The sequence below is a fragment of the Strongylocentrotus purpuratus genome, unplaced genomic scaffold, assembly GCF_000002235.5.
Source record: "Strongylocentrotus purpuratus isolate Spur 01 unplaced genomic scaffold, Spur_5.0 spur5_scaffold_14, whole genome shotgun sequence".
Taxonomy (NCBI): Eukaryota; Metazoa; Echinodermata; class Echinoidea; order Camarodonta; family Strongylocentrotidae; genus Strongylocentrotus; species Strongylocentrotus purpuratus.
The window spans coordinates 13,261,331-13,287,966 of record NW_022145599.1 but is presented as its reverse complement, the minus strand read 5'-3'; the positions used below and the strand labels follow the sequence as shown (position 1 = coordinate 13,287,966).

Here is a 26,636-nt window from a genome sequence, read left to right as displayed (position 1 = left end):
TGAAAACTGAAATTAACAAATAATGAAAAAGAAACCATCAATAGTACCGTAACTAAGAAGGTTGAATTTTATTGCCCTTTCAATATGGCACTTGACTCTTACACAAATTTGTTTGTGAGTGAGTATGTACGTGAATGTACTCATAAAACCGAGAGTATGAAAAAATGAGACTTTCACGACAAGTCTCCCCCCCCCCAAAAAAAAAATAATAATAAATAAATAAATAAATAAATAAATAAATAAATAAAAAAATAAATAAATAAAAAAATAATAATAATAATAATAATAATATTTAAAAAAAAATATATATATATAATAATAATAAATAAATGGAAATATGAAGGTGATATAATTTTTTCTAAATACATAAATAAAGAAATAAAACAAGATATATATTTTTTTGAATAGAAAAATAGATGTATGGAATTTTTTTTTCTTCTTGATCCATTGCTCTCTGAAGACATGTGATACAGCTGCATGTTGGGTCCCTGAACAGGATGATGATTATCTTCATAATTATCCCCAGTCCTACTATACCTCCTGTGATGGGAGACAAACAGAGAACAGGGGAGAGAAGAAATGAAAAAATATAAGCATTAAAGACCGTCAATACTACTGGGCCAGAGGGTATTAGACCACACAGCGAGGTCACTGACAGGTGGCTATCTCATTAACTCAGCTCTCAAGTAACATAAGAAAAAGAGGATCATGGGGGACCAACAGGCACCGATTGGGGAAGTTTCCTATATAGAGGGAGCAAGTAGCTACAAGTAGGACAGTGGGGCTTTAAGTGAGATCCATTTCATTTACAGGACACAGCAATTTTTTAAACAAAAACAATTAGGATATATAAAAGTGAACTTATAACAATGAAATACATGCAAATCTAAAAAGGAGAATGAAAAATGAGCATGAGAATAAAATTAAGCCCAGAATTTGAGTATGAAATAATAGATTTAAATGTGAAAGTATGCAAAAATTACTAACAGAGTATTTCACATTGCAGTGAGTGTAATGATAAAAAAGAAATATAAACTGAATGGGTAATGAGTAAAGCGATAAAAAACAAAATGTGTTGTCTGCTTTTCAAAATTGTTTTAAACTTATGTGATTAAACTCAACCTCCACCAGTAATTGAAACAAATTTGTTCAAGATAATAGTTTTTTTAAAAATTGTAAAAATGTAAGATAAATTAAAGAAGCATGCACATTACACAATGCACAATCCTATGATAATGATTTAAATAGATTAGTCAATATACATGTAGTTTTCTATATTGTAGAGAGGTACATGCTTACACTACTGAGAATTATAAGGCTACTTGACTAAATTTGAGTTAACTTAAAACTTTGAGGCTGGAATAAAAGTTGGTGAAGTTGCCAATTTTGAAAAGAAAAGAAAAATATGGACATAAAGAGAGATCAATTTTTTTACAGCAGGGTCCTACAAAAAAGTCAATACCGGCAGGAGAGACTGTTATGTTTTTTTTAAATGAAAAGGATTAAGATATAAAAGAGATCAAACAAAAATGAAATACACATCGGAATTTAAAAAAGAATGAAAAATGAGCATGAGAATAATTAAGCCCAGAACTTGAGTATATTTAAATGTGAAAATATGCAAAAAATTACTCACAAATTATTTCACATTGCACAGAATTGCAGTGAATGTAATGATAAAAGAGAAATATATACTGAATGGGTGATGAATAAAACAGTTATTGAAATAAATTTGTTCAGGATAATTGTGTTTAAAAAGTTGTAAAAATGAAAGATTAATTAAAGAAGCATGCATAATCCTAAGATAATGATCTAACATATTAGCCAATATACATGTAGTTTCTTATATTGTAGAGACATACATGCATACACTACTGGAAATTCTAAGGTACTTGACTACATTCGAGTTAACTTTAAACTTCAGGGCTACAGTAACGGTTGGTGAAGTTGCCAATTTTGAATTTTCTCTTTAATATGAAGACAATTAGTGATCAAAGTGAAGGACTTTAAGCATTAAAATTTCCTTTTCACTGTTTAAAAAAAAAAGGAGTCATGTGTGTGTTGAAAATCGTCAGGTATTTTCCTTAAAACTTCCATACACCCTAATCCTGTCATGCTAGAAATATTTTTCTCCAAATTTTAAGTAAATGAGAGAAATCTGCCCAATATTTGTAATTACAAGCTCAAAATTAAATACATGTATAAGCCTAAATGGATGAGCATTTGGCCTGTTATAATCTTACCTATTGCATTGCCTTTCTTGCAATCAATGTTAAAGCATGAGTATATCCTTGGTTTGATAGTGTTCTTTCAGCCAGTTAGGTTAAAAGAGTTTCCTCAAATATGTGCAAGCTGCATTTTCAAGGCGAGTTTTCAAATATGTGTATTATATGGTTAGTTAATGAACTACTGAAAGTGCTGTTTCCAGGAAAGAAACAAACGAACAGCTCTTGAGATCCATCATCTTACCTCTCTGCTCCGGATGATCTTCTTCTCCTGAGGAGGATCATTTTGCTCCTGGTTCATCTCGATCTTACCCTCATCCGCATCTTTCTCGTTGACATCAATCACATCCTCCTGATCAGCAAACTCCTCCTCCTCCTGGTGATCTATCATCTTCAGATGGTTCTCCAGGAGTTTGTCTTCCATCCCCTGGAGCTGGTCTTCTGGACGTTCTGCATCATCTAGGGGTGCTCCTTGGTTCCCATCGTTTTCTTTCTCCTCCTCTTCTTCTTCCTCCTCCTCCTCCTCATCCTCCTCTCTTCTCTCAGTTTCTCCATTACTTCGTTTCCCTTTCTTGTGTCTTCTCTTTTTCTCCGGTTTATCAAGTTCCTGGTTACCGGTATCCTTCAAATCTGCAATGGCCCCGCCCCTCTCCTCCTCCAACGCCGGGACCACATCCCCATCCCCATTCCCTTTCCCTATCCCTTCCTCCGCCTCCTCCGCCTCCTCCTCCTCACCCACAATTTGGATCACTCCATCACTCTCTCCTTCCTTCCCCTCTTCTTTTTGCTCCTCCTTCTCTTGTTTCTTGCTCTCCTTATCTCCGTCCGCTCCAGCCTGATTGAGAACTCTCTGCTGAATACCGGCCAGGTTCAGGTCTTGCCCGGGTTCCAAAATGGCAACTTTATCCGCAGATTTAATCATCTTATCTGCCGGCTGCAAGCAATTAAAGTTTGAAATTTATCCAGTCAGGTTTTAACAAAATTTAAAAGGTTAGTATCGGCTTCATAGGATTCTTGTATTAATCCTCTCTTTACTAGACACTTGGTAGTTTGATGATTTGCTTGTTTTACCCTACTGCTAAGAAAGTAGGTGTATGCTTGTAATTGCACAACCAGGGGACCAGTAGCTTTAGGTCCTCTCTGAGGGACTTGGCAAGAGGATTTATGCCTTACAAAGAGGTTTTATGCTTTGTTATACCAAAGGTAGCTTTGCACTTGCAAAACCATTGACATTTTTGTAAGGTTTTGTCTTATTGTATTTTTTAAAAGGATGTTTGTAATCACTAGTAGCCCCCCCCCCCCCCTCCCCCTCCATGACTTAGACTGAACACCAAAGTTGGCTAAATATTTATCAAAGCTGAAAACTGAGTAAAATACTCATATTTCTGACAACAAATTGAATTCTATCCCAGATCTCAAAAATGTCTGCAACATGCATCACTGGTTTCAACATGCACTCATGGAATTCTTGCGATGGAAGTGGATAGACTGATATATACAATGCCAATGAAACAACATGATGACAGACCCACTAAAAAGTTTTCTACACATGAGCTTTCTAATGTTGCTAAAGTGATGGAAACAAAATAATGTTCATATATACCAGACAACCGGGACTTCGAATTTGAAAAACCTTCACATGATGTATATGTAAGGACTGAATGAAAGAAATGTAACACATCCATTCACCATGTGGATTATACCGTGAGTAAAACAAAAACCTATGGTATCCCCAATGAAATCATCATAATTCATAAATGTATGGAATTTACCACATGAATTCAGCTCAATCACCGGTTCTGAAATCTATTCATTTCCAAACTAAAAACAGAAATAAATATGGCTTTTGATCAACAATAACCCTCGATCTTGTTGTATATCGTTACTTCCTTGTTGACAAAGAGCACACATACAATTTAGATATTTATTGCATCAAATATGATGACTATATGTATGTCCCATAATTGAATCGGAATTACAAGTTGTTATAATCCATGCAATTGTTTTAAATACTGGCAACTGTTCTTATATGTTTTATATGTTCTTATATGTTATATAATTTACAATTGCATAAAACATGCCATACTCACTTTTTCATTATATATCTTTCATTATATATACTTTAAATATATATTTAACAAAAAGGCCAGGTTTTTTCTTACATTTGAAAATCTGAACATCTAAAAAGAGAGAACAAGACAAATTCAGAAGTAGAAAAAAAATTGGACTTGTGATTAATGCCATCAATAAAATCTGATCAAGAATCAAGAAATTAATCATCTTTGGAAAGTAGAAAGAGTACCGGTAAATAAAACGAAAGCACCGATACTTGTTCATGTACTGTTCATCAATTTACAATCTGTAGCATAAAACAATTTTAGGTACTTATGTCACTAAAAACTTGATCATCACAAACCCTTTTCAACCAGTGAACATCACAGACAAAGGAACACCTACAAAAATCTCTACAGGGATCAATATCTGAATGTTTCATGGGATTGGGATGAAATGAATGCTCAAAATGGGCCACAGAAAAACTCACTACTAGAGCTAAATTTTAGAAATGGCACAGGTTAAAAAAATGTTTTTTCTGATTGGTTAATAGTGAATGACCAGAGTTTGAATGTAAAATGTTACTATCAATCATTAGCTCATAAAGTCTTTCAGCATTAACCAATCAGGATCTAGGATACAAATTCCAACAGACAACTGGATCGTGATTGGCTGGTGAAAATCTGAACTGAATTTTAGTTTTGTGCATTAGGTCATGTGATATTAAGAAACACGATGATGAATGAAATGGATGCCTTTTTTTTAAAAGACATTGCGGAAGCTTAATGATATCCAAACAGCTGATTCTGTCCTTGTATATGAGTTTCAACATGAAATGAATATCTGTCATATAATACTGCAAGCTGATTGATATATACATGTTCACTGTATACTATGTATTAGCAAGCAGATGCACACTACACTCTAATTGCTAGTAATAATAGCAATAGGCATTTATATAGCGCCGTCTATCTAGGAAATTCTATTCCGAGGCGCACAAATTAACTATTACCCCGGCTTTAGCCTAGCTGCCATTACAGCGCTCTAGCTTTTTGAGGAATTAATTCCTGCCAGGTACCCATTTACCTCACCTGGGTCGAGTGTGGCAAAAGTAGATTAATGCCTTGCCAAAGAACATTAGTGCCGTGTCGGGGATTGAACCACCACTTTCAAATTTCAAGTCAAGTGCTTAAACCACTTGGCTATGACACTTCTACACTTCTTTTGACAGAACAGACGATAGAGCAGATAACAAATGGAATAGAAAATCTAGGAAATCAACAGTCTGAAAGAATACCACACATGATACGCATCACAGCAAGTCATGATCCACAAAGCCGTCAAACAAACATAGATTTAAAGCAAGTCAGAAAATAGCCATTACTTGTAGATTTGCTAGAAAAATTTTATTCACAAATTTGTACATCAGCACACTGACACAGAACATGTCAATAAAAGCTTCATATAAAAGAATTTTTTTCTTTTTTTGAGCCTAAGGGATACCAATTTCATAAAATAGAAATTATATTTCCTCCAACATGATTGTATTTACAAACATTTTAATTTCTCCTCATGAGGAACAAAAGACACAGATTTGCATGAATTTCAACAATTTCAATGGAACAAATAAAATGTGTAAATTCACTAACAATCTACTTCAATAAAACCTTGAAAAGATCATGTAATTTTCATTAAGAAATCTGAAAATTGAGAAAGCATTGCAATATCAGATAGTCAATTTTGAAAAGCAAACTAAATAAATGTACCTCATTCCCATTTTTTTGTTTTTTCTTTAAATACTAGCTACATGTAGGAGCTAACTACTGTACATATAAGAATCTTCAAGTTGGCAACACTATACATGTATAATATATAAAGAAAAAGAACGATCACATCTTTCATTTTGTTTTGCTTGTTCACCAGAGTTCCAGGCATTTTTTTGTTTTTATGTTTGTGAAATCATTATTTCCATCAACTTTTGGTTGTAATAGTACGATATACGTGTATTTCAATTTATCTGTTGGGCTATTATGATCAAAAACATGTTTAATAGAATATCAATTCTGGTCGATAAGAATTTATTATATATCGCATCCATAATAATAAGTGTTTATACCTGTACACATGTCAATATAGACAACTTTGATTCAACAATCGATGGTTAAAAAATGATATATGACAACAAAATATTTCATGAAATACATGTAGCATGTTTCTTTCATTAGCCACACAATGAAGGCAAGACATTTCTTTGCAATAAGATTAGGATCGTATCATATTGAAGTGTTTCATGGGAGACTGATACATAATTGCATGTAATTATATATGTATGTATATATTTAAAAACAAACTTTCTCTACTAACCTTATCATCCTATAAATCATTTCAACAATATGGTACTCTACCCTACATGTAAATCTATTTTTGTAAATTTTGTAAAATGTATCATACCATTCCATTCATTTTCTTCCCCAATCTGAAGTTAATTGTTATTGCCATATTTAGGGAGGACATGAATGGACATTTATATAATGAACCCTGGTTTCACAACAAAATATACACAATTTGCCGCATAGAAAAGAGCACACGTATGCATCATAGAAGAGATCGCTTCAATAACAGTAGGCTATTCATGTTCATGTACATGTAGCTGTTGCACAAGATATATACTTTGTATGTACTACCTTTCAAGTCATGTGCTGTAGAGCAGTAAAGAAAGTGTAGATTTCACCTTTAAGAAACTTCCCCCCTCCCCCCCCCCCCCCCCAATTAAAAAAAAAAAAAAAATTAAAAGGAACTACCTGTATGTGCAGTATTGACAATTTTTGTTGTTGACAGATATAGATTTTAAGTTGGCAAGATATTTGGAAAGAAAGTAAGACTGACCCTGTGTCATCCGTATATTATCTGACTTGATTTATGGATTTATGGATTATAGATTATTTTGATAAATCATTTCATACATAAAGATGAAGAAAAAAGACAATTCTTTTTAAAAATATATGCCTACTCTGATGCCTAATAAAGGTTTAAATTCAAATTCAAATTGGCATTAATCCATAAGTACATGTAAATTCACAAAATGTATAGAACAGATCACGTAATAGCGATGCACGAATGGAGAGGCAGCTAATAAAAGGCAATAGCATTGTGAATGCTGCCATCAAAAAAGGTAATAACGATTATCAAAGTGGATAGGTCACAACTTTCCTTTCCTTCAGTAATACTTTCAAGTCAAATAAGTTAATGAATATTGAAAGTGAGCCTTAAAAGACTATTCCAAGTACTGATAAATTTCTGAAATCTCCTAAACAACATCAAATCTATCTGATTTGTTTATCCAAAATTGGTGATTTGGGAATTTTCAAATCATTTGAACATCCATGAACAAACTAGGTTTGTGCTTCTTCTTCATTAATTCAATCAAGTACTTAACATCAAATCGTAGATTGACTTCAAAGATCTTTGCAGTCCGGGGTTCAAATCAATCTGACAGAAGAGTTTGTAGTTGGTACAAGACTACAAATGACCTCAAATTAATATTCAAAGATCTCTTAAACACAGAGAAGTCCCACTTTGTGCACTATAAAAAAGACCACATGGTCCATTCCCAAATAGAGGTGCTTCATGAATACTTTTCCCTCTTCCTTCCCCCTTTGACAAAGAACAGTAATTCCACACATCTATCATGGAATGCACCTTAATAAATGAAATAACTAATGAATGAAATAACTTTTTATAAACAAGCGAAGATAAAGGCAAATCAAACACAAGGCACATCCTTCCTCCAATATTGATCAACATTCCTACTTTTCTTTGAAGTATGAATTCATATTTTGAAACCCGGGAAATCAAGATAGGACACCTCAGATACCCAATGGTTCACTAATAAAGTGACGCATGTCTTCTACTTAGGTAGTTTGAAGTCTTGGCCATGAACATGAGGGACATGGGTTCAATGCCTATCGGGAGCACACACAGAAAAAAAAAGCAAAACTGTTTTGACAGTATAGCTAGCATGAAGAAGTTCTGCATGATTAAAGAGGGTCAAAACTCATTTGTATCGACAGGCTATGACTTCTGTCCAGAAAATATACTGCAAAGATATCTAAATTGCTTACACAGTATGATTCTTCAATGAAACTTCCACAGAAAGTATTTCAACTATACTGAGCATAATTGGTTATTATTTCCCAATCTGTTAGTATCCACTTGCTCCGTTTGGACCAGATTCTGATTCTAGAGAACATGTCCTGGGGAAATTTGTTTCATGGTCAGTTCATCGTGTCTCTACACTAAACAGAATTCCTTACTTCAACCTAGGAACGGACACTATAGCTATTATCCTAACCTTACTCCAACTTAAAGATAAAGTTGAGTTCTGGCCGTGCGATTGCATTGTGAAAGAAACGGTGTGTAATCGATCAGAAAAGGTTGATCATCTAGCATATAAGTATTGGTGTCTCATGCAAGGTTCTGTAATCATCTAAATGATGAGAAATTTGGCCCAGTCTTGGTAAAAGAAACAAGCACTGTACACAGAAAGATGTTTATATGGGACTAACAAATGTGGGAAAAAATGAGGTCTTCATCTTTAAGCTGTTTCATGTCATATTTAGTAAGTAAGCACCTTTTTATCTTTTTATATTTAGAGATCTACCACACACAACAATGTGAAGAAGAAGAACAAAGATTTACATGAAACAGATGAATGCTACAAAGACATGTTAAAATGTTTGATGATGATGATGCAAAATAGAGATTATAAAAGGTATAGATTGTATCTATGAGCGGACTTCATCAACTATTGCATATCAAGTTCAGAATAGAAGATGATCAGAGTCTGTGATGTTCACTGGTTAGTGTCACTCAGAGTTCATTGTTCATGGGAAGCAAAGTTAGCAAAAAGCATCAACTAACCTCGACATGTTGTGGCTGTTGTGGTATGCCACCTTCCACCACCACGGCGCCACCCTGGGCCTGATTCATGTCCGCAAACCCTGCGTTAGCCACCATACCGTCACCTCCTCCTCCAACCATGCCCTGTTGTTGCAGCGGTTGCTGTCCCATCGCAGCACCACCACCCAGCAGACCATCCCTTGTATCGGGTAAGATCTGCAGAGCTGGTTGCTGGTTCTGTTGTACAGGAACCTGTTGTTGCTGCATTAGTACCTGCTGTTGTTGTTGTGGTGGCTGTTGTAAGAGTTGTTGCTGCTGCTGTAAAGCAAGAGGAACCTGTTGAGGTTGTTGAAATTGTTGCTGTTGTTGTTGCATAATGTTAGCTTGCCCCAAACCACCACCACCACCTACAGCAGCAGCTTGCATGCCAGCAACATCAAGCAGGACACCTTGTTGTTGTGCCACCCCTCCTTGCATCAGTTGTTGTTGCTGTTGCTGTTGTGGTAGCACTCCACCCATTCCTGCTACCTGGTTCATGCCCTCTAGACCCGCATGCTGTTGTTGCACTGGTAAATTTTGCCCCATGCCACCAGCACCTTGAATACCGACCTGAACAACTTGTTGCCCTGCTGCTCCCAACTGCTGTTGTTGTGCAAATTGCTGTTGCCCTTGTCCTGCGAGTTGCTGTGCAGCAAGAGGCTGTACAGCAGCTTGTCCCATTGGAAGTTGCCCCAAAGCTTGTTGTGCAACTGGAAGTTGCCCCAAAGCTTGTTGTGCGACTGGAAGTTGACCCAAAGCTTGTTGTGCAACTGGAAGTTGCCCCATAGCTTGTTGTGCGACTGGTAGTTGCCCCAAAGCTTGTTGTGCGACTGGAAGTTGCCCCAAAGCTTGTTGTGCGACTGGAAGTTGCCCCAAAGCTTGTTGTGCCACCGGTAGTTGCCCAACAGGTTGTACAGGGACTTGCAGTTGCCCTAGTTGCCCAAGTAGTTGTTGATCACCAACTTGTCTTTCCAGTGGTTGTCCGATGATCGGTTGTCCGCCTGCCACAGGTTGCAAACGCACCCCTGGCCCTGCTGGCTGTTGCAGGTCACCTACAACAGCAGGTTGCTGTGGTAATTGCTGCTGCTGCAACTGGACGGCTACATTTTGCAAATCTTCATCTTTCTGTTTTTCGTCTTCATGCTCTTTCTTGAGTATATCCAACTCCTCGGCCTGTTTGACGATCAGTCTCTCTTGGATTACTTGACGAGCCTGGATCAGGGAAACAAGACAAAGAGGTATTACCAAACTACTCTTTAACCATAATAATCAATGAAGCAACTCTCTAAAAATTTTCCCAATAAGTACTTACATAACAAGCTCATTCATATACTGCTTGGCTTGCACAGGTCTGTAGCTTTACAGTGATATCTATTTCAGACATTCTTTCATAGAATATTTGTAAGAAGGCATCAAAGGATCTGTCCTTTATCAGCAGGACATTGAAAGAAACTAGATGGAACTTTGCATACATAATGAGCCGCATGTCCTTTGACCTTGACCTCATGACCCCAAAATCTAATCAGTTCATCGGCTCTGCAAGTAACATACATGACCAAAGTTTGGCAGGAATCCATCAATCGGTTCTTCAGATAACGCGATCACGAGAACGGGACGTACAGACGGACGGACAACCCGAAAACATAATGCCTCCGGCTACTTCGTAACGGAGGCATAAAAATCTTCCATGAACTCAACTAAGTTAACAATACATTGCCCTGTGCCCCTATTTAACAATGTAATATCCTAACTAGACAATACGATAGCCCCATGAATTTTCCTTCTTTCTGCTGATGTAGTGTGAGAAGAACTCAGAGAGAGAAAGAAAGAAGAAGATATTTTGACTTAAAGGTAAAGACCAGTAGTGGTATAAGGCCTAAAATAAAAAATTGTTGTATTGCCCTTTGAGAGCGACCTAAAAATCTGAAAATCTACGGTCAGCATTTTCAACAAAATAATTTTTTTAAACCGTTTTTTTAATTTTTTTAAAATTAATGAATAAAAAAAAAAAGTATTTTGTTTGTTTATATGGGATATAAATGCATAAAATCAAATTATTCAAAAATTCTCACTCGTGCAAACCATGGATAATTATGAGGTAAAAAGAATATCGATGGAATGATGACGCTGAAACACATATATTACAAACTGAGAAATATCAGTCAAATGAGGTTCAACTACGGCCTTTTGTTGAATACTTTTAGATGTAATCTTCAAATATGTCACATTTTCAAGAAACATAAATTGGGACAAATCAATTTTTCACATACTTAAAAAAAATTACATAACTTGGTAAGGGTATGAATAATTTAATTGTTAACATAATTAGAGGATAATGGGAGTTGTATAGGTATGGATGTGGTTGTATACCTGGAGTTCCTCAAGCTTTTTCTCTTGTATTTCCTGTTTCTCCTCTTGAACTTTGAACTTTTCCTCCGTCTCTCCAGCAATCTATACAAGAAAATAATCAAACGGTCAGCAGACTGGACGGATTTCTAGTCTACAGATCAAACTATCACTCAATACATATATATATTGGCAAAGTAACACTCTTGATATATCTATTTGGATAGTAAAATATCTTTCATGAACTTGATAGGAAACTATGCTCATCAAATCCAAACGACACACCTATTAAAATGAAAATAAGATTTGTTTTTAATTTTAATTTTGGAGGGAAGGGGGGAGGGGGTTCTGAGGAGACAAAAATGGAACTTATGTCACAGATATTCCATAATGCATGCAGCAGTACTCATCGTGCAATGATATGACATGAATTAGACATGACAATATTAAACCTGACCCACAATTTTCATATTGATACCAAATACCAATATCAAGTTTTAATAAGTATTTTTACAAAGATTACTCAATTACCTCTTTTGATTCCTTCTTACCAGCACCAGCATCGCCTTCTATTGACAAAAAAAAAATTTGATGTGAAACAATTTTTCAAATATTTCCAACAAAACTATGACATACTGTACATGTACTATGACTTTAATTGGCGCTGCTCCAGGCATCCCGTTTCTATAAATAACAAATTATTTTTTTCAGAAATTAAGGATTGTTCACTGGAAAAAGTAAGATAAGTTGTAATATTCTTTCAATTTTGTCATCTCTATTTATACAGTTTGTATTTGATAACCAGACATTTATTGTCATACACTGATCCTCATCTATTTGTGTCTTGATGTAATATTTTTTTCTTTTATAATACATTTAAAATTTCCATATGATTTTCAAGTCCTTTGGAAATTATGATACCCCCAAAGGCTCAGGCAAAAATTATAAATGAACAGTACATTTTATTATCTGAACAGATATTCACTTTGACTACACCTGGGTCAAGGGTGGCAATTGTAGAATAATAATTTGCCAAAGGACAATAGAACCAAGCAGCCATCAAGAAAACCAGAGATCAGGGCCCCGTTTCACAAAGCCTTTTTTCCATGACAAATGACAAATATCAGTGACAAATCTGCTGATTACCAATCAGAAGCAAGGATTTCACTGGCTTCCTAACAACAAATGTCATTTGTCACTGATGACAAGTTTTGTGAAATGGGGTCCAGAACTACTGACAGGCAAAAACAAAAATAGCTCACCTAGGTCCCGTCCATCTCTATCTCCCTCGGCTTCCTTCTCCTTTTCTACCTTCTTTTCAGGAACCTCCAGCTGAACTTCATCCTTCTCTCCTTCACCCTCCTTCCCTTCTCCCACCTTGAGGACGTCTTCAATCGCCTGAAAGATATAAAGCAGAATTATTAGAATCAGGGTTGCCTGTGTGTTTCATATTTGAAGCATCTCTATTGTTTGGATGATGAAAAAGGTTTATAAAATATAAATTACCAAGATTGGTATTACTCTATGATTTCCCCCATTAAATACCAATGTCATGGATTTTAAATGCCTGAAATACTTGTATAACATTGGATGGCTTCGAGTGTAAAACAAGAATATATTGTCATAGCGAGAGCAATATATTGTTGTATCACACAAAAAAAAGCAATACAATATTATTATTATTATTATCTATATCACGCTGACTCAGTAAATATGGCTTTGTTTTTGTGTGATATCGATATCGATACTTGAAATTCCCGGATGACTGAGCAATACGAAAACAATATTGGTCATTCATCCGAGTACTGCGCTAAAGATGTTAAATACACTGATTTATTGTACCACTTGGAAGCCTTACATAGATAATAAATCTAGATATTGTCTGTAGACAGGAGGGCATGAACTCCCATCTTTCTTACACAGACTTAATGCCCTTCTGGCTCCAAACAGATGATGATAGGTACATTATAGTACAGAAATCTGTAATCTTTACAGGTATCTACATACAAATGATAAGAGACAACTACCAGTGACTCCAGCCTGAATCCGATGACCGGGGTAATAATATATATCTGTAAAGCACTTTTGAGAGGGCCTGCGGTCCTAAAAAGTGCTATATAAGAACAAACTATTATTAATTATTATTATCTTTGCTTACCTTGTCTTTACTATCTGGTAAATCTACAGGTGCATGAGGGATGGGTGGCTCCTGCCTCTTCACTTCACCATCTCCTATCAAAACCAAACAATAACATCGTATGTTGAACAAATATTGAAATAATATTTGAAGCTTACAGGTACATTTTTAATACAGTGTATTGACCAATTCAGACAATTTGAAGTTTCCATACGTATAGTAATTACGGTTTTTCAAAAAATTATGACTTTTTAATGTTTTGAAATGTTGAAGTAATATTACACGTAAGGAATATTGCGTTGAAGATATACAGGGCTCCACACTAAGCTTCATGGAAGGGGATCCGGATTGAAAATTTGAGAGTTTATTATGAATGGATTCTATGTTAAGATTTAAAAATTTAGTCCGGAAACAAATTTTGGATGGACATAACGTTTGACATATGTTAGTGCCGAGCCATGATATATTAAAGGAATACATGTATTACATTGGAGGAATATTGTTTTGAAGAAATATTGAATGATATTTTTTGAAGAAATATTACAGTGAAGAAAAATTTAAGAAATAGTACACTGAAGATGTACTGACAAAATATTACATGCTTTCTTTTCTAATAAGAATGGCAAGAGAGAGGCAAGTATGTCTGTCTTATCTTTACATTAGAATATCAGCCTCCCCTTGCCCCTGTATGCAATGAATATGTACAGTCAAACTTGTCTACAAAGACCACGTTTTGTTTCCCCTTGAAAATGGTTTCTCATTGGAACATGTAGTAAAGGAACCTGTCTACAAAGACCACCTGTCTAAAAAGATCACTTTGCATGTTTCCCTTTAGACAGGTTTGACTGTATTTAGAGTATATCCCATAAATTAATTTGTAAGAGAGGAAGCACAAGAAGAGCTGAATGTTGTCGACTTACCTCTCTCAGCTGCCATTATATCACCGGCATCTGCTGGCTCTTTCTCTTTTATTACATCATCTCCTGTACACACACAGAGGTGGGAGAAGAAAGATGGCGATGAAAGATTGATAAATGTCATTTCAAAGTGCTGGTTACAGGTAGTATGTACAGGGTTCCACACAGACTAGGAAGGGAGTCTGGGTAGTATGCATGAGAACTATGTACAAATACTAAGATTGAATTTAAGTCGGACTTAACTCCGTTCATGCCACTGTTTGCTCTCACCATCTACTGGCATTTGTCTCTCAAGGGACGTATAAATCATGGTCACAAATGTACAGAATTTACATAACATTTGTTGATAATTCATTATTGCAGGAAAAGATATTATCTAAAGATCATAATGGTGAGAGCAGCCAGTGGCATGAATGGCCTGCCATAGTTAAGTCTAGTGCTGTAGTCAAATGTTCAACCGTCCGGTATCCGACCGTCCATGGCCCTAACCGTTTTCCTGTTTTTTGTTTGTTTTTTGTTTTAATTATTATTTTTTTTATAATATTTTGTTTATAATATATTTTTTATAAATATATTTTTTAAATAGGAAAATCAAAAGAAATCACATTATCAACAAATAATGTACATAATTAGAAACAAAATCACTGAACAAAAACAAGTTTGGGTGACATTATATTCATCATAAGTCAGCCCTGACTGTTGAATGTTGAATTGCAGAGCAACAATCTACACGATAACAATCAGTTGGAAGATTGTAGTGAGAAGTTGACTCGTAAAACTAAGATCCCAGCCTTGAAATACATGCACAATACTTTACTGATGCCATTTAAATCCCAAATCCTGACCTCTGCAATATCACGATCGTAAGCTATAAACATGAATACACGTGCATACTAGATTCATTAGCTTCATAAACAAAGTGAAACCCAGTCATTGTTCCAAAGAATGCCCGACAGTAAAGTCTCTGTTTTTGTTCAGTGATTTTGTTTCTAATTATGTACATTATTTGTTAATAAATGTGATTTCTTTTGATTTTCCAATTAAAACACAATTTTTTTTATTATTATTTTTTTTAAAATATAATTTATTTTATTTTAAATCGTTTAACCGAAAACCGTCCGGTTTTGACTGGCGGTTAAACGGAATTGGAGATATCCGTGATGTTACAACTCTAGTTAAGTCCCCTGGCACACATACCTTGTAATCCCATTTTTTCTGCTGACTTCTCCAGAACACCATCCGGCTTCTTCACCAGGGCGTCGACGGGGGCTTCATCCAGCTTCGCGATCTGAATCTTGTCCAGTTTGTCAAAGACCTGCACCGGGGCGGGGATGTGGGGATCCTGGGGGCCGGGGCGGACATTGTCATAGGTGCTGAACAGCATGAAGCAGATGCCAATGATGAGCAGTACCTGCAATAGAAGAATACATTTCATTATGGAAGGGACATTTTCCTTTAAGTTTTAGGACAGCCTTTTTTTTTTAAAGGGCTATACTGATTACGTTGTGCTTAAATTGGCAACAATAACATTATGTTTATTTCATTGCTACATTGTTCTAATAAAATGCAACGTCTCTGAAAATAATATACCTGTACATGGTTAATAAACACTGTCAAAAAGTTGAAAAATAGCAAATTTTGATAAAAAAACAATGATTTTGAATCTCATGTGTTGCCGATTTAATGATTTTAAGGCTTAATTTCTATTTCAAAATTCCAAGTAGCAACAAATTTTCCACAATCTCAAGCATACTGTGACACATATTCATAAACTAAGAAAAACATAACGTAACTGAAGATTTTCAAAGCATTAGCATACCTTTGGCATGAATCTTGTTGGGACGCCCACTGTATGCTGGTAGATGAGTGCTGGTAAGATGAAACAAGCTAGAGAGCCCATGGTGGCACCAGTCAGACTTAACACTACTTCAACTAGTATAAGTGGGACAAGAAGAAATGAATGCACGTGATTAGTACTCAGTTGAATATTTTTCACCGGAATCCAAAATCATTGAAAACATTTATCACTCTATAACATACAAATATGTACATGTATGATTTTAAAGATACAGAGAGAGGGAGAGAGAGATAAAAACAAACATAAACAGACAGAGAGATAGGGGTAGAGATATAGAAACAAACATAAATAGATAGTAAAAGAGACACAGAGAGGGGTGAGAGATAGAGACATAAAGATATTCAAAGGGAATGGACAAGAGAGAGAGAGAGAGAGAGAAAAGAGACAAGTAGGGAGGGAGAGAGGGAGAGAGAGAAGAGAGAGAGAGTGAGAAAATAGACAGAGAGGGAGGGAGAGAGAGAAAAAGAGAGAGAGAGAGAGAGAGAGAGGGAGAGAGAGGGAGAGAGATAGAAACCAACATAAATAGACAGAGACAGAGACAGAGAGATAGGGGTAGAGATATAGAAACAAACATAAATAGATAGCGAAAGAAACACACAGAGAGGGGTGAGAGATAGAGATATAAAGATAATCAAAGAGAATGGACACGAGAGAGAAAGAAAGAGAGAGAGAGAGAGAAAACAGACAGGGAGGGAGGGAGAGAGAGAAAAAAGAGAGAGAAAAGAGAGAGAGAGAGAGAGAGAGAGAGAGAGAGGGATAGAGATATAGAAACAAAGAGAAATAGACAGACAGAGACACAAAGAATGGACAAGAGAGACAGAGAAAGACAGAAAGAGACAGGGAGGAAGGGAGAGAGAAGAGAGAGAAAGAGAGACAGGTGGGGGAGACAGAGAGAGAGAGAAGTACAACGACAGAGTGAGACTACCCTACTTACCATTTGGTATGAGGATGGCTATGGTCAGTGTGATGGCAAGGATGACTACCGTGATGACTCTGAACATGATCGGAGGAATGTGGGTCATACCGGTGATGGGGTTACTGTCTGCCTGCGCCATAGCAAAGCATGGTAAGGAGAAAAGAGGGAATACATTATAAGAAAAAGCATAGACAAATCTTAAAGGCATCCATATCCCCCCAGTAGTTGCTCAATACAATAACTGGGGAGTGTTTCACAAAGACTGAGATCGACTTTGAACTATGAACTATGGTAGGCCATTCATGCCACTAGTTACCTAAAAATCATAATTTCTAATGTAAAAATACCACCTGTCTACACAGACCACATTTTTTGTTTCCCTTGAAAATGGTTTCTCATTGAAACATGTACTAAAGAAACCTCTACATAAATACCACCTGCTTATAAAGACCACTTTTCTTGTCTCCATTGGATGGTCTTTATAGGCAGGTTTCACTGTACTTACATTTGGGCACAGAAGCGAGAAGATGCTCGCTCTACAGGGGAACACACAGAGGGGGAAGCTGAGGGCCACCGAGAGGGCAAAGCCGAGCTTTAGACCATCCGAGATCAAGGAAGGGGGTTGATTAAGAAGAATATCCCCTTTGATACCGTCCGTGTAGTAGGTGATGTAACCAAAGAATCCAATCTGTGGGTGAATGAAGGATTGAAAATACTTTTTATTATTATAAGTAGTATTATTAATTATCATCTATATAAGTGGTACAATAAATCAGTGTATTCAATATCTTTAGCACAGTACCTGGATGGCTGATCAATATTGTTTTCGTATTGAACAGTCCTCCGGGAACTTCAACTATTGATATCGATATCACACACAAAAAAAGCCATGTTTACCGAGGTAAGTCTAATTTTGTTATTTTGCTAGTCAGCCTGATATAGATAATAATAATGATAATATTATATGGCTTTGTTTTCATGTGATACAAGAATATATTGCTCTCGCTATGAAAATATTGGAATCGTTCAATATTGTCATAGCTCGGCAATATATTCGTGTATCACACTCAAAGCCATCCAATATCATATAAGTATTTGGCATCTACTGTGCCTGGGAGGGGAAAAGCAAACTGAATCACTGGATCCCTCGGGTCTCTCCTCCCGGTATAACTGATTGGGGTTGTGCAGGTGGGTCGCCACACCGGGGTTTTCCCTACTCTCGTACGAATAGTGCAGTGGGTTCTTAGCGTGCAAAGTTGGTAACTCTCTTCTACACAGGGCCTCCAAATTGGGGGGGGGGGGGTAGGAGAAAGAGGGAATTAATTCCGACAAGTCCTGATTGTCAAGTAAATCACAGGAGTTTCAAATTTGAGAGATTCTGGGATTTTTGTATGGTTAGAGAGATTCTCACTATCACAAATATTGTACTCATGGACAAACAATAAACACACTGTATGCAATACAAAATACTACCTGTATTTGCTTTCTTGCACAGATTAAAGATGAAGTTGAGTTCTGGTCATGCCTTGGCATTATGAAAGAAACGGTGTGGAATCGACCAGAAAAGGTTGATCATCTAGTATATGTATTTGCGTGTATCGCAAGGTTTTGGAATCATCAAAATTATAAGAAATTTGGCCAAGTCTTGGTAAACTTACAAGCACTGTACACAGAAAGATTTATATGGGACTACACAAGAACACGTGGCGTAAAAATCTGTCCCGATTTTACATGCCATATTTAGAATATGAAGGCATTTGAAGAGCCATGCTTTTCAGGGAACATGTTTTATCTGATGTTCTTCCACACTTGCATAATATCAATGATAACGCTCACAAATTATTTTTCACCTCTTCCCAGAACTCAACCTTCTCTTTAATTCATGGATATCTTCTCCTAAGCCTGAATTCGATGACGGGGGTAATAATATAACTGTAAAGTGCTTAGACACATCGTTGATGTATTTATCAAGCGCTATATAAACAAGGAATATTATTATTATTAAGAATAAATCTGTCTTGTTGCATGACCTACCGCCATGTAGACGAATGCGACCAAGTTGACCCCCTTGGAAACAACATCTTCCATCATCTTGGGGGTTCTCTCTTGCAGAGAATTGTAAATTGGAAATAATGTTCTGCATCCAAAAAAAAGAAAAACAGAATAGGATGATCATGGAATTAAAAAAGAAAGAAAAATGTAATAGTAATGTCACTGATCAAGCAAAGGTTTCTGATTTAATCTGAAGAAGATATCATTAAAGATTGTCAAAATTTTCCCCCACATTGGGATTTTTTAAAAGCAAAAAAAAATTGTTAATGTGGAGGCATAAGCAATCAATCTTACACTAGCTACATGTATATGATGCAAATTATTCCTGATTTTCATGACATTTATGTCTATCTCCAACTTCCAACCCATAATATACATTGTTAGGTGAATACATGTAGGTAGTAAATCACACTTAAATGCTTATCAAAAATAGACAAGGCTATTGGTACAGCATAGAATTATCATAATTCACTTCAAGAATTAATGGTAAAGTAGAGAATAAAATCTATGTGGTTCCAGTTAACTACCTAAAATTAAGACTTTAAAGATGAAATAATAACAAATCTGTTTTTAAAGCGGGACTGCACTACTTGTAGCTACTTGCGCCTTCTATATAGCAAACAATAGCAGTACCTGTTGGTCCCCCATAATCCCCTTTTCTTATGCTAAGTGAGAGCTGATTTGATGAGATAACCACCTGTCAGTGACCATGCAGGGAGGTCTAATCCCTCCTGGCCAAACTAGTGCAGACAGGCTTTAAAGGAGAAATGATGCAATTACTTACGCTTGACAACACATAGACAAGGCAAAGATAGACATCCCCTTCAGGATTCCCGCTGGTCTCCAAAACACTACAGTATTAATCCATTCCAATGATACTAGCCTAGGTAAACTGTCAACAAATACCTGCATCGAAAGAAATCACAGAAAGATTGAATGATCATGTATGAGGATTGATAAACATGTACAGGGTGTTTCAATAAAAATCACTCAAATTTCTAGTTATAATCCATTCCATTGACGTATAAGGGTTAGGTAAACTGTCAATACATGACTACAGAGAGCAAATAAAACAAAGTCTGTATCATCATACATAGATGGATACACATGTTCAGGGTGTTCCAATAAAACAAAGTCAACCATCTTTGAAAAATCAAGAAAATTAGTTTTAAAAAGTCAATCTACCACATATATTGTATTCACACTTTAACATGTACAGAGTGTTTCAATAAAACAAAGTCAACCATCTGTGAAAAACAAGAAAATCAGTAAAAAAAGTCAATCTAACGCATAAATTATACTCATGCTTTAACATGTACAGAGCGTTAAAATAAATAAAGGTCAACTATATTTGAAAAAAAAAAGAAATTGAAAAGATTTTTTTTTAATCTAATGCATTTATTGCACTTACACTTTAACATGTACAGAGTGTTTCAATAAAACAAAGTCAACCATTTTTGAAAAATCAAGAAAATCAGTAAAAAAGTAAATCTAACCCATATTGTACTCATACTTTAACATGTACAGAGTGTTTCAATAAAACAAAGTCAATCATATTTGAAAAATCAGTAAAAAAAAGTCAATCTAACGTATATTGTACTCACACTTGTGGCAAAGAAGAAGTAAAAGCAGATAGACATTGTACTGAGAGCACTGAGGCTCTCCACGTTGCGCTTCTGGGCTAAAGGCAAGATGATGAAGATGGCGGTCCCCAGAAGAATAAATGTTCTCAGGTTTGAGGTATTCTGAAAGAAGGAGATAAAACAAGAATAATATAAAATAAAAAGAGAAACATAGTAGTATCTCCGTTGATTTCGAGGTAAATTCCTCTTGAATCCTGGCAAAAGACAACAACAAAATCAAGACGACCTATGGTTAATAAATATTCGCGACCATGACAAAATCAAAAGAGAAAAGATTGCATTTATTGAAAGTTCAAAGGAAGAAATATCCACTTTTACACCAAATTTCTCTTTAATCTTGGCAAAAATATACTTTAAAAAAATAAAACGGTAATATATTGTGAACGTTGTGCAGTCTACACTATACAGCCACTAAAAGATGAATTTGGCAACCTATGTACAGTAATTATCAAGGATGCTTGGCTAGCAACCCAAATAGAAGGTTAACCAAGAGCCCTGTGTACATGTACTTGTACTTGCTACCACATGGAATACAAAATGACAAAATGCCCTTGGTTTGAACAATTGGAAAGGAAACCTACCTCAATGCCCCAAAACTTTGACACCAACGATGGGCCAAGATCACCAATAATAACAAAGAATGCTATGCATGTACACATCAGTAATAAGATTACGCTGAAAAGAAACAAATAAAAAAAAGCATCAAATGAATTAGTATTTAACATGGCAGAAATAACTCAATTTATCTCTTTAATATATATATTTGATCTATCGTTTTAATTTATTTATTTTAAAATGAGTCAAATAAACTGATATGATTTTTGTGTGCACCCAATTAAACTACCGGTACATTAGCTAATTACAACCTATAACTACAAAAAGGTAATATTTCCATTTCCATTTCATGATGAGGCACTGAAGTACTGATGGACAATTAAACAAAGTTCACATAGATAATCAAAACAACTTATTATCATTATAATATTTATAGAAACATCCATAGCTACTCCACTACAAAAGCATTCAAATCTAAAAGTATGTGATTTACTAAATCTTTTCCAGTTAATATACCTAGTCTACAAACACACTCAGTTTTACTTACCTAATTTCTACTGCAAGTTTTCCCATACCTCCCAAAGTATGATGAGCTGTTTTGACAAATAAATCATTTTAATTCACATGATTTAAAACTTTTATCACACCAAAAAATCTCATAACAATGTATTTCTTATTGATTACAATACCGGTATATTGGGCTAACACACTCAATTGAAAGGGTCATGTGAGTGGTGACTGTCTTTGAGAAGGAAACTATAAATAAGAAAAGAAGAATTATTGATAATTCACAAGAGAGGAATGAATTCTGAAGTGAATAATGGCATATTAAGCATGAAATTTGCCCATAAAGAAAAATTAAATATTGCTTGGAACTGCTAGACATGCAGAACAAAGGGACGGATAAACTGACAACAATGTACCAAGATGGACTGAATTTTGTGGGCTACTAAAAAAACAAGAAAAAAAGGTAGGGCAAACTAAATACCCTCAGATCAATAAAGGTAAGTGTGATTGATTCCAATATGCAAACTGGGACAGGATTAAATTATACTTGACTGAAGTGTTCAACACCACATGTGACTATTTAAATATTTGTTTTCTCAGTCAAAAAATTAATTTTTATATGCCTGTTCAAGTCATTAAGCAAATGAGCTCAGGAAGGAGATACACATACATAAGCAAGTAGTTGCCACACCACGTTTTAAGAGAAACTGCATTCTCATATTAAGGAGCAGCTCCCTGCGTATATTAAATTAATGTTTAAAAAGCAAAGTAATGAGAAAACAATGTATATTCTCACATCACCCATAAAACGAGTACTGGAGAATACAATCGAACATGTGCAAATATCATTATTATTATTGTTAGATCCAATCCTATAAGTTATTTAGAATCTGAAGCACATGTACAAAAAAAAAAAATAGATTATTCAATATTTGAGATTTAAAGATTAAGGAAGTTAAGAATCCTCTCAAATTGGCATCTCTGGCACCCATTCCAAACAGCTCTCAAATTTGTTTAAACATGATATAAAAATATTTTCATTAATTGGAAATTGAGGAGGGAAATTCTTATATAAAATGTAGGAGGTGTAAAAAATGTGTCCTGTAATATATCTAGGCCAATCAGAATAATTTTTATCAAAGGTACTTAAATTTAGTCGAAATTTTAAGTACAAAATATTGAAAAAACATGGTGGCCAATATTTGTGTTCAAATAACAACTTTAAACTTCATAACTGTATTTTCCTTTATCAGAATTTCCTCAAAATGTCAAAGAACCTTTTCTTTCATAATTCAGCTTTTACTAACAGCCAAGTTGATGCCAGCATGTACCTCGCTTTATGATTGTAACGATAGTCTAGCAGGAAACAAGATAAGGGAACAAATAAAAAGAAAAGATCCTGGTACTATAAAAGAAGCATCGATTACTTACAGAGCGTTTCATAGGAATATTTCCTGGTAGCTTTACTTGATTTCAGAAGAAGGTTGCAACTGAACTTGTTCACAATGCCAGTGATAAAGAGCAGCAAAATGGCCAAAACCACTCCACACTGAGAAATAAATGGAAAAATAAGATATACTGGTAAAGAGAGATAAGAATGTACATGTATGTACACAAAAATAGTCAATTACATAAAAAGAACAATCATTGTTTTTTAAAAACCTTCTGGATTTCATGCATTCCTTTTTCTTAACATAAAATATATTCTTCTTAGAATTCAACAAATATTCAAGAATTTTTTTTATTCTCACATTGAACCATGAAATAATACATTACTTAATTTTCAAAAGTATGAGACTTATCACCTGCATAATGAATTACAAACTCACATATGATTATGGGCAAATAAAGATTAAGTGTCAAAACTACAACCAAGTGTTTCCAGTTTGCACAATCATCAGGAATACAATTCTAATTGCCTTGTTTAATTATTTGTTTCATGGATGCAATCAATGTTCCTATTTCTGAAATTCTAAGTCTTGAAAAAAGGTATTTATTCTTCATCCTTAGATAGACTATCCAATATAAATTCTTGCATAGAACTCGAGGCCCACATCACTGGAAATGTACTGATAGGTTATAACAAGTTTACAAAGAAAATACTTGTATAGAAAGACAAAATGAAAACTCATGATGTTAAAAAAATATATATAAATATAATATCATCCGTGAGGTGATGAAACCTTGTGACTAAAAGATAATTTAAAAAAAAAATTACAGGTGAGTGAAACACATGTTAACATACAGAGCATTGACAACATTCCTAATAAATACGGTCACCTTTCACAATTTCTCGCGGATATGCATGGATTAATCAGAACATCAAATTTGCATCAAAATAATGGGAAAATAATTATTGTCCTTAATTGAGTGACAAGATTTTGTCATGTTGCTGATTCACAAGCTGATTTTGTAAATATTGTCATCGAGTCCAATATGCACCTTTGTTGATGATTTTAAACAATAAAGTACCTCAGAAGAAGTAAAGAAATTAAAAAATAAAGAAATGACCAGCTGATAGTTACTGACCTCTTTGAAACACCATGGCATGGCCAGGACACTGACCCCTATGATGCTGTTACTAAGGTTGATGACCGCTGACCACGGAGTTTGCCCCATCTTGGCGTATAAATGATCCGTGTCCGATACACCAGACAGGGGTGCAGTCACTTCAAGATCTATGGTGACCAGCAGGTCTCGCGCCAACTAGCCCTAGGATCGGGAACTAGCCCCAGGATCGGGGCTTCCTTCCACTTGCCCAAGGAGTACAGACTTGAATGTCTTCCAGCACTGCCTTTAAATCAAAGTTCTAGTCTGATCTGCTGTATGGAGGCTACCCCCGTCTTTGAATCCTTTCCCTCCAAGAAAACCCTGGTGGGCTGATATGTTCTTAAACTTGTCGTACCACTGATGCTTTTTCATTCGCAAGTAATTTGGAGTTGATCACATGGTGCATCGTTTGGCTGCTTCCAGGAAGTTTAAGGTATCACACACACGTAAAGGTCTACCTTTTCCTGTACAAAGAGAAAAGTAAATTCGAAAAAAGTTACCAGAAAAAGCTACAGATAATTAATTTTATTCCAAATCTGCTAAAATCAAACCTATCCACATATTTGATACAGTTTTACATAATATCTAGGAGACAGAGGAAAGAGATTTTTTCGGCAATCAGGGAAATCAACTAAAAAATAAGGCACATCAGACCAAGTAAACTATACTTTATAAAATTTATAAACTCTGAAGGTAGTTTGTAAGTAGACAGAAATAACCATCTGGTATGGGGAATTCTTTAATAAAACTAACATATTTCAGCAAGAACAATCGTCGATATCAGAGACTGAAGCTTTCAGTCTATTTTGCAAGGTGTTTTGCGTGCAGAAATTGGTAATTACGAAATCCTCAAGGGAGGAAAAGATCGATCATGTCTCAATACTAAAATTATAAACATCGTAAAAACATTTAGTAGATATATATCTATGGAGAAAAAAATATGAAGTAGTAACATAACTCTTTTCCACACCAGTTAAAACTGTTTGTGGTCAAAATGCACTCATAGTCCTACAATTAACGCATGAAGTCTAGTATAAGGATCATCGGTATAAACGAGGATACGAGGATATCCTTGTAAACGTGGACAAATCGTGTCCTAATAAATAATGATCGTCAACATTTTTCGCAGACGATCGTTATTAACGATCCGCATGTTGGTGATGTGAAAAACGGATCCTGCGATGATGCTCCATGATGCATTTCTCCTTGACGAAGCACAAAGAATTTCACTTTCAGTTTCACATTAGTCTATTTATGAACCATAAATCCTCAGGAAAACTGACAACCCGGAAAAGGATTGGGAACCCTACACCCACAGAGCGCCAAAGAAAAAAAATGTCTGAGAAAATGCGGATGATCCTTGGACTTAGGTTCTAGTTAGATATAGACCTACAGTACAGGGTGTAGGTCTAGGGGTCTAGAGAGGTCTAGACTAGATCTATTTTGTAATTTTAGGACTCTATTTGGCCGCGTTTACGAGGATATCCTAGTTTATGCAAACGATCCTCATTCTCAGACCAGCGCCCTTACTGGTAAGTGGTAACTGTAAATGGTAACTATAGTCATACGGAATGGTCGAAATACAGTGACAGTCATAACTGATTTGAATGAAGATAACATTTATGATTATGATTAACAACACACATCAAATGCACAACATGGGACTGAATAAGCATGTCGATGACTCCATCTCACAGTCACATTTCTTTCGGCTAAAATCTAGTTAAACACATCACTATATAATAAAGTAGGAATTGAACAATTTTACACACACTCTTTCAATGAATAAAAAAGGAACATCAAAGTGATTCTTACGCTGTTATCAACGATGTAAAAGAGTTGACGTGTCAGACAAAACGACGGCTGCTGCTAAGTCAAGTCAAGTCTAAATGAACGTGGCAACGCATGCGCAGTCAAACCAAAATAGCAGCTGATCACGG

At 35.4% G+C, this 26,636-nt stretch overlaps 1 protein-coding gene across 6 annotated transcripts; it reads right to left on the bottom strand.

Moving 5' to 3' along the window:
• Positions 1-395: 395 nt before the first annotated feature.
• On the bottom strand, positions 396-26,624 carry LOC755212 (putative sodium-coupled neutral amino acid transporter 10). 6 transcript variants are annotated; one of them, XM_030984244.1, is made up of 22 exons: positions 26,512-26,624; positions 24,676-25,160; positions 23,578-23,695; positions 22,187-22,232; positions 21,666-21,759; positions 21,046-21,186; positions 20,226-20,347; positions 19,424-19,526; positions 17,895-18,077; positions 17,408-17,519; positions 16,435-16,547; positions 15,813-16,026; positions 14,619-14,681; positions 13,720-13,793; positions 12,824-12,959; positions 12,093-12,130; positions 11,586-11,666; positions 9,942-10,427; positions 9,198-9,905; positions 4,388-4,405; positions 2,470-3,159; positions 396-540 (listed from the first exon to the last, which is right to left on the bottom strand). In XM_030984244.1, the coding sequence occupies exons 2-22, from the start codon at positions 24,763-24,765 to the stop codon at positions 532-534; spliced, it is 3,639 nt and encodes a 1,212-aa protein (XP_030840104.1). In that variant the 5' UTR covers positions 24,766-25,160; positions 26,512-26,624; the 3' UTR covers positions 396-531. The 6 variants fall into 6 exon arrangements, 5 of the variants coding, with proteins under 5 accessions (XP_030840104.1, XP_030840101.1, XP_030840102.1 ...); XR_004063912.1 differs by having other exon boundaries at positions 1,637-3,159; positions 9,198-10,427; XM_030984241.1 differs by having other exon boundaries at positions 9,198-10,427.
• Between the last annotated feature and the right edge of the window lie 12 nt (positions 26,625-26,636).